This window comes from Carassius auratus, chromosome 49 (assembly GCF_003368295.1).
Source record: "Carassius auratus strain Wakin chromosome 49, ASM336829v1, whole genome shotgun sequence".
Taxonomy (NCBI): Eukaryota; Metazoa; Chordata; class Actinopteri; order Cypriniformes; family Cyprinidae; genus Carassius; species Carassius auratus.
The window spans coordinates 4,962,639-4,972,347 of NC_039291.1; the positions used below are offsets into that span (position 1 = coordinate 4,962,639).

At 36.7% G+C, this 9,709-nt stretch overlaps 1 protein-coding gene across 1 annotated transcript; it reads right to left on the reverse strand.

The window, feature by feature from the left end:
- Positions 1 to 2,245: 2,245 nt before the first annotated feature.
- Positions 2,246 to 8,795, reverse strand: ccr9b (chemokine (C-C motif) receptor 9b). The gene is made up of 3 exons (XM_026237670.1): positions 8,578 to 8,795; positions 8,166 to 8,206; positions 2,246 to 3,658 (listed from the first exon to the last, which is right to left on the reverse strand). Exons 1-3 carry the CDS (start codon positions 8,600 to 8,602, stop codon positions 2,615 to 2,617), a joined length of 1,110 nt encoding a protein of 369 aa, XP_026093455.1. The 5' UTR covers positions 8,603 to 8,795; the 3' UTR covers positions 2,246 to 2,614.
- Between the last annotated feature and the right edge of the window lie 914 nt (positions 8,796 to 9,709).

Consider the following 9,709-nt stretch of genomic DNA (forward strand, 5'->3'; position numbering starts at 1 on the left):
CTGAAATGAAGAAAAAACTTAAAAGTTACAGCATATTCTTTCTGTTTCTGAAATAACTACCCACAGAGAAAGCTAAGTGAGTTAAGCAGTCATTTAATATGGAGTAATCGTAAAGTTCAAATAAACCAAGTTAAAACTATGGTTTTAACCACTTGTTGCTTCACTCCGCTCACATACTCTGTTCCACAACATGGTGGTGGCGGCAACAACGATAGTAAAACGAGAATAAAATGTCCACCTTCTCTCTTTTTTGTGTGATAATTTGGGCAGTATTATGCAAATCTTCCCACATCGTGATATGGATGTCGGGGTATGTTAGAATCAGCCGTTTATAAAGGATATCTCTTTGGATTTGAGAATTTAGTCTTTGCAACTTTACAGATCTTCTTCATGTTACACTCCAAAGAGAAAGGGGAAAAAATTAAATCACATCATATTACCCCTTTAATGGAAAGGGACAGTGTCAAAAGCACTAATTAAGGATAGCTTGTTTTAATTCTATGCAAGAGACCGAAAATACAAAACTGAAACCGTGGTAAAATTTTCCCCCCAAGACGGTTGTTATGCTCCTGCTCTAAACTCCTAATGAAAGGCTGTAGGCTAACAAAATAGGTCTTCTAAACCAATTACAATATACTAGACTGAGCTGTTGGCTTGCTAACTCAAAAGAAAAACAAAGGGAAATGTTTAATGTTTGTGATATAAAGAAAAAAAAATTATTCACATATTTTAATTATTAAGAATGAATGAATGAATGAATTAAATACCTGGGCCACTGGAAAGCTTTAATTGGGGAAGGTACATATGACTATGTGGGCTATTGTTTCATAATGACAAAGTTATCCAAGTTATCCTGTTTACACCTGGTATTAAGATGGGTTTTGGATCTATTTTATCCACTTTAAACTACTTTCTTTTATTCTTTGAGTGGATGGTCTATAGGCGAGTGGTCAATTAGCATGTCTAGTGTACACAATTCTCATTTTTTTCACTTTTACATATCTTGGTGACACTTACTTTATAAAGAATTTGAGTCATTTTCCAAAACTTTCTAACTTTTTGAGTTGGTATTTCAAGAAAGGTTCCAATCTTTCAGTTATTCACTACATATAGTCCGTACAGTGTTAGCCCAGGAGCATAGATATAGCATTTTCATGCATACAGAACATTGTTGACATGATTGATAGTTTCCTGTCGTGCGAAGTAAGTGAAGCAGAGAGAGAGAGATAGAAAGTGAGTGAGAGAAAGACAGTGGAGTGTGAGGGAGAGAGAAAAGACGGATAGATGTTAGTGTTGAAGCTGTGGTCTCACCTGAAGGCTGCAGGTACAGCCTCTCTCTAAACCCTCTAAACCTCAATAACATCATACCTGTTTGTCTCATGCTTTGGAAAAATAACCTTATCAATACCACAAAGAAAAACACACAACCACATTTTCAAAAAAAAAAAAAATTTGCAATGAATGTAGTGAATTAATATTATTGATATATAAATTGCAACTGTGTGTGTGTGTGTGTGTGCGTGTGTGTTATTTTAAGATTCATGATGACCTGTATATTTTATACGGTTTTATACTATATACATGCATTGTAAGTCTTGTAACATGATATAAGAATGTTGCTTGTTGTGAAGACAAAAACAATCAATCTGCAATTCTGAAACAATTTATAAATATTTGTGCCATTAATGTTGTCAGCTTTTTCCTGCATTTGCATAACTCCGTACTACTGTTGCGACAGCTGATGTCATTGCAGTTGACTCTGCATGCATGGTCTAATTCTGTATCTAATACCATCTAAATCTGTCACACCGTTATACCATTATTACCACAATTATTCAGCATTTCCTCAATCAACACCAGCTATAACAGTCATAGTAAAATCATGGCAGTGCATAGAAGCCACATTCATAAACTTTTCTTTTGCTACAGAAAATACATTACACACTGATAAAAACACCATGTGGCTTCTGCTGGGGTTTAGACAAAAACAAGACTTGGAGGTAATCAATGATATACAGTAGTCAACATCTTTCTCATTCACTTACATCTTTCACTTACATCTGCTACTAAATATTTATCATTCACTTACATCTGCTACTAAATATAAATGATAACTTTACTTTTTTAATCTATGATCTAAACACAGACTGAAATAATAATGTAGAAATTTATTTCACAATCAACCACAAGCTGTAATTGTGTACATAACTGTACATTTATGAAAAGAAAATAAGAACTCAAGAAAAAAGTCAGTTTTATTTTATTTTATAATACAAAACTAAATCCATTATACAACATATTATAAATCTATTTACACTTTACAATATTTTTGCAACATGTTTACTAGAAAAGTATGAAAATCATAATAGAACCTATACGCATACATTACACTGCCTTAACTGGAATCATCCTTCCCAAAAAGGTGGTAAATGCTTACAAATCTTCATAATCTCCCATCACGTACTGCCAGAGAACTATAAATGAATACTATCATAAAGCACATTTCAAAGGCCTTGACCAAAAATATTTGCAGTTATAAGGATCTATAACTCTAAACATGACACACTCTGAAGATGTAAAGTTTTTTAAAAGGTTGTCAATACTGTAGGCTATTCTATAAAGAAAAAACAGGGGTGGTATCGGTGTCAGACATAACAGAGGGCCTCTTGGGAACGTGTTGCAGTTTGCCGTTGTCTACCATTCCCAGGCCACAGGACATGCGCTGAAGCAGGCTGAAAAGATCCTTCCGAAAGCGAACACCAATAAATACATAAAGGATGGGATTCAGACAACAGTGTGTGTAGGCAAGACACTTCACAATTTGCCCAGCCATATCTAAGCTTTGCATGACTTCACAGTTTGTTATTGTGGCATTGTTGGCTTGGCCTGCTTCTATAATCAGATATCCATTGAATGGCAGCTGTGAGAGAACAAAAGCGGCCACAACTGCAAAGATGACCCTTAGAGCCTTGTGTTTTTCAAAGCTTCGAGCTTGCATTAGTTTACGAATAATGACTGAGTAACACAATACAATGACAAGCAATGGTAGTAGGAAGCCGACACAGATCTGTAAAGCTAACACCAAGACTTTGGTACGGTTGTTGTCTGTGATCGAGTACACCATGACACAGGAAGTGCTCTGGGAGTCAATGTTTTTTACTTTAGCGAAAATAAATTCTGGTAGAGCTAAGAGGCAAGAGGCAAGCCACACAAAAACACAAGTTATCTTACTATACAGCATTCGTTTGTTTTTGTAGTTGTGTGCTTCGGTTACATGAACGATAGCAATGTAGCGGTCCACACTAATGCAGGTGAGTAAGAGCATGCTAGCAAAGAAGTTGATTTTGTAGACCGCAGAAACTCCTTTGCAAATGGCCTGGTTGAACACCCAGCCCTGAGCAGCATTTGTTGCCCAGAAGGGCAATGTGCCTAGGAACAGAAGATCAGCCACTGCCAGGTTCAGCAGGTACACATCAGTCATGGTCTTGAGGCGGTTACGCACAGTTGTGAAGATGCAGACAACAAGTAAGTTGCCCAAAGACCCCACAACAAAGATGATCCAGTAAAGAGGGGGCTCGAAGGTTTTACTGAACTGTCGCACCATCTCTTTGTTACATAATCCACCCAGGTCCAATCCATAGTCATCAGTATCAGTTGTCTGAAATGGCAAAAATGTGAAATGTTTAGTCACTTCAAATTCTGTGCAATTACCATTTCATTTGATTTATAAATGTATTTCTTGAAAACCAAATGTACCAATCAAATGAAGGAATGTTATTTCTTCCATGGAGCAAAAAATGAGAAGTTTTAAGGAACATACTGGCCTGTTTTCCATGTAATGAAAGTTTTGGGAGATTTGGACTGTCAAACTCCAATATGTAATAATATAAAAATATCATAAAATGTCCATATGACATTTGCACTATATTCTGTAAAAAAATGTTGTGCAAGTTTTCTCAAGATTAAGGCCCAATCCCAATTCTATTATATGCCCCTTCCCCTTCCCCTACCCCTCCGCCTACCCCTTCCCCTTGTCCCTTGAAACAGAGTGTTCAGTGGTAGGGGAGACAATATTCCCCTAAGGATTGATATTTTTATATTATTACATATTGGAGTTTGACAGTCCAAATCTCCCAAAACCACTACTATGCCGTCACACGTCATCATTCGTCATCTAGCTCCTAAAATACACACATGTACTGGTGTGCTGGTGTGCATTAGAGCCTTTAATCATCGTTCTGTATTAATGAGCTGCTTACTGACACACACACATATCGGAAATCACGCAGCACACACATCCAGGAGAAAATAAACTTGTCAACGTTGCCCCACGACTTTTATTAAATACAGTTATAAATACAGTTATAAATAATGAATCGCTACATTATATTTTCCAGCTACGAGAGAATACAATCGCTGTTTTTAAGTCAACTCAATTGCACAGACGCGAATAGCCTACACGCAACTTCCATTTCTCTTTCTCTCTCTCTCTCTCTCTCTCTGTCTATCTCTCTCGGAAAGGCAATATTTGAGAAAATGGTTTAGCGATTTCTAATTATTGGGGGGATTAGCCCCCATCAATGTCAATGGCAGTTATCACACTGATAAGACATATGCTGTGACACTATCATGCAGTCTGTAATGATATGACGTTAGCAAATATTAGCGATTTTTTGCAAACATTTATTTGAGTAACATGACCTCACAATTGAATGTAACTTAAAACAAATTATTACTTTTCATTAAAATCTTTATTTATGCCAAAAAAAGATTACATTAATGTTTATTTTTGTTTGCTGTAGCAGCCATGTTGCCGAGATAATTCATAACCCTTCGTTAGAAGTGTGGTCCCAAAAAATCTTTGTTTGAAGGGCTATCTGGCCCTTCCCCTCACCCCTACCTCTCCAATCAAAAGAAAATTTAGACACCCCTACCCTAGAGGTCTTCACAGGTCCAAAAATCGGACCCGTATATTATTTGAAACATGGACCCGAACCCGCCGGGAAGGCACAGACCTGACTGGACCCGATTGTCACATATTCCACCTTTAATTGTTATTACAAGTCAATAATCCTATAAATTGTGAAAAATACCGCTTTTTGTCTTACCTAATTAAAGGAGCCGTAGTCTCTCTTCCTTGTACCTGACTGCCTGTGATACATTACAATCCTCCAACAAGAAAGTTATCCATGTTATTCCTCTTGTCATTCCAAGTCCAAGCTTAATCCACTCATTATTTCAACTTCAAAAGTCCACTTGATGTCACGGTGACATGCACATGTACATTTTAACTCGAGTAAACTCGCATAATAACTTCGACTGTTTGACCTTTTAAACTATAATAACAATTGCTCGTTCAGTGCCATGGCCGCTGACGTTATTTATTTGCTAACATCTCTGTTCTCTCTGCTCTGCGTCGAGTCTAAATCTAAACAAACAAAACTTTAAGATTAAACGGTTAATTTATATTATTATAAAAATGGGAGAAAATGTAAAGCGCGGTTTGGCAGTCGAAGTGTCCCTCACTGGTTGCCATAGAAACATGAAACACGCTCGGGACTGCACATGTGTGCTAGCTGTATCAACCTAAAATATGCTTTAATGCAATTTGAGCATCGTAGAAAACATTCATGTGACAGTTCACCTCAGATTGTGTTGCTGATTTGAAATATATTAAATATGAGTGTGTCAAGTCTGCAAGCATTATTCCCGTGCGTGCACTTGCATTAAAGGTCCCCTTCTTCGTGATCCCATGTTTTAAACTTTAGTTAGTGTGTAATGTTGTTGTTAGAGTATAAATAATATCTGTAAAATTCTAAAGCTCAAAGTTCAATGTCAAGCGAGATATTTTATTTAACAGAATTCGCCTACAAAAAACTGTTTTTTGACTAACCTCCGCCCACATGAATTCACAAAAAGGGGGGCGTGGCCTTGTTGTGCTCCGACGGAGAAGAAGGAAGAGGTGCATTTGTGTTTGCCATGTCGTTGAAACGCTGATATTTTCATCTCGGAGTCCAATCATCTTTGTTTGGGCTTCCCAGGGACGCTGTACTTGGAGATTAATGTTAACAATTTATGTTTAACTCGGTTCCCGAAAATTATAATCCACATGTGCAGCACATTTTACTGAGGACAGCTTGCCGAGGACAACTTCCTCAATCTCAATCAGTTTAATGCCGGATTCGCACAAAGATTATTCTTGAAAGATGGAGTAGTTCTCTCTTTGTCTGGAGAAGGCGTTGTTTAAGGACCATTATTTATGTGTATTTTATTATTTAAGTTGGTGCGTTTAACAGTTTCTGTAACTTACTACACAAAGGGCAACGCTGTTTAGCTTTGTAAACTAAATGTTAGGGCTGTGCAAAAAAAACAGATGCGATTTTCATGCTCATCTTGTCAATAAAAACGCTCCTGTGATTATAAGTACATCTCCAGCACATGCTCCTGCCCTCTTGCTTCTCAAAACTACTTCAAAACGAGTCCAATCGCATTACCAGGAGGTCAGCCTGCTTTTAAGCTGGTGTCGAATCATAACACATGAACCGCTGGCCCAATCAGAACTTGTTACGTATTTTTGAAGGAGGGACTTTATAGAACAAGGAAATCATCAGCCCGTTTTTATGACAGTAAAAACAGCGGCATACAGATAGGTGAATTTTTTGAAAAATACTGTGTTTTTTTACACGCGAAACATGAACACATGTTATATTGCACACTGTAAACACAATCAAAGCTTCAAAAAAGCGCAAAAAACGGGAGCTTTAACTCTGGATCGACGGGTCTCGGGTGCACAGTGAAGACCTCTACCCAACCCCTGCACGTGAACGCGTGAATGGAGGGGTAGGGGAAAGGGCAGGGGCTAAGGGGTAGAATTGGGATTCTCACATCACAGAGAAGTCCATCCATTGACATTGCAATGTTATTGCCATCAAAACTAATGTGTCATGTCTAAAGTTGCCATACATACAGTTATATGGCTTCATAAGATGAAGTTCCAAACATAGGTTTTGGAGGAGCCTAATCATTTAGTCCTGTCAATCATAGTTATGAACGCATGTAAGCGGCTGTCATTGCACCATCCCAGCAACAATTCTTCTGCCATCCCATCCGCCTCCCCTTCTACTCCTTTTTTCTTTATTTTTCCTTCACTTCATTCAATCATGGGGTGGTGGAACAAAATGAGGTTGAGAAAGTAATTGTTGGATTAAATATTCCTTTAAATTATATTACTAGTTTGTAATTTAAATTCTGCATACCATGGCAGTTTGATGATTTAATTTCACTGAAATTAGATTCTCACTTTTCAAAATGCTGACTATGAAATTTAAAAGTTTGTTTCCCACATTTTGTCTTTTCAGACAATCTTCTACTCAATTGACAACCACTTCCTGTCTGCAGTGGTACAACAGTCTCTCGCCATTTTGGAGCTGTAATCCAGTTGATCAGTGAAGTGTGACTCTGTGTGACATCATGCCCCAGCGAGCTCTGACAATCTAAATTTATGAAATGTTCCACAGCTTAGCTCAGATGCAGGTGTCTCTAGTGGAGAAACCACACAAGTACACCGCATCCACATCCTCTTTCAACCCTTTTTAAAATGTGCACAAACAGATAGAGTGTCAACCCCCCACCCCCGGGCCTTCATACTCAGACCCCCTTTGGAGCATGTAAAATACTAAATGCTGTTCCATACTGACATACATACATGACAGATAAAGGATATGTGACACACACAGTGGAAAATCTTTTCTTTGTGTAGTAAATAAGAAAAAAGGTGGAAACAGTGAAATCTGTCTGTATGATCTTAAACCAAGAGGTGCATGAGATTTGAAGATAAAGATAAGCAGTTTTACTTGACTGAAAATACATTTTCAGAAAAAGACATTTTATGTCCAAACAAGTATACAGAAACAGAACTTAACTGCTTACTGACTTACTAAGATTTGCTGTGGGCAGCATTTAATGTTGACTTGAACGATTGTGTTATGACAAAAAGCATGATGATGTATTTCAGAACTTATAAGTTAAAGGTGTTACTAATGTAAAATGTGACTACATAGTATACTATATACTAAAAAATTATAATATGCAACACAGAAGACTTTTAAACCAAAAATTTGGACTTCACAGAGTATAATTTTATTTATAAATATAATAATACTCACCGAGTCTGTCGAATGTGTGAAATTAAAAGTATCACTTTCATCTATTAAGAGACAAAACTTGTGATTAGTGCAAAATATTATATGGAAGAGAGCAGCAACATGAAACTGTGATGAAGAGTCTCAAAGCCTTTCAAAAAAATAAATAAATAAAAACACATATTTATATTCTTGCTGTAAGCCCGAAATCATTCAGGTAAACACAGACAGAGTTATTTTTGTTACTTTATTCAATCAACTTACAGTGAACTTAGAGGACTAAAGCAGTTAACAGTTAATAACATTTCCCAAAAAATAGCCTTGCATGATGACTAATATACCTATTAATTTATAATTCCAGTCTTTCAAAAGGTTGTTTATTGTTTACATGGTCATATTAAATGTAATAAAAATTTTCATGAATTGTGATACTTACAGTCTGAGGTTGTAAAGACATCCATGTTCTGTCTCTCAGGAGTCACAACAGATAACCAAAAGTATAACAACAGTTCAATGATGAATAAGCTTCCCCCCACTGACTTGAACTAGTTATAAGAAACAAACAAAGTCACGTGTCTGAGAATAGTCACGTCAGCCCATGCATTTGACAGTTCTGCATCTACGATGTACAAATAAAAAAAAAAAATCCATTTTGGGTGGAGTCTGTAGATATCCATTGCCTTCTGCTCTGAACTGTATCTGTCCTCTCTAAAATGATTGAAGCTGCTTTGTGGAGATGTGGGTTGTTATGAGTAAAAAGATGAAACCCTCTGGCTTATTGTTGCTTTCACTATGCATTGTAAGAAAAAGTTAATAGAAGTGCTTAATAAACATTAAAATGAAGGTGCCAACTTGCATGACATTTCTGAATATTTCTACTGTTTTGAGTTAGTCAACACTTATGTGGAGAAATACTCTCGATAACATTGCATGAACATGTGTGACTGTGATAAATAAATAAATAAACACTCACACATAAAATACAAGACTTGGTACATTAAACACAACAAGGGTAACAACGGAATAAACAAAAGGGTAAATGATAATTTAATTGACAAAAGTATAAACTGACAGTGTAACCATATTTGATTACTAGAAAAGGTGGTATCCTCACAATTATATTCCTTCTTAGAGAAAAATGGTATATGTGAGGATTTACAGATAGGATTTAGACCGTATCATAGTAATGAGACTGCTCTCCTTAGAGTTACAAATGACCTGCTCTTATCATCTGATCGTAGTTGTATCTCTCTATTAGTTTCATTGGATCTTAGTGCTGCATTTGACACAATTGACCACAACATTCTTTTGCATAGACTTGAACACTTTGTTGGCATTAATGGAAGTGCATTAGCATGGTTTAAATCATACTTATATGACTGCCATCAGTTCGTTGCAGTGAATGAAGATGTATCATATCAATCACAAGTGCAGTATGGAGTACCTCAAGGCTCAGTACTAGGGTGCTACTCTTCACGCTTTATATGTTACCCTTGGGAGATATCATCAGGAAACATGGTGTTAGCTTTCACTGTTATGCTGATGATACTCAGCTCTATATTTCTTCG

Bases quoted from the DNA above. Each gene is read 5' to 3' on its own strand.
- ccr9b (XM_026237670.1), bottom strand. From the start codon at position 8,602: ATGGATGTCTTTACAACCTCAGACT. The intron at 8,207-8,577 runs GTAAGTATCACA...GTCTCTTAATAG, and splicing joins TGTCTTTACAACCTCAGACT to ATGAAAGTGATACTTTTAAT. The intron at 3,659-8,165 runs GTGAGTATTATT...TTGCCATTTCAG, and splicing joins TCACACATTCGACAGACTCG to ACAACTGATACTGATGACTA.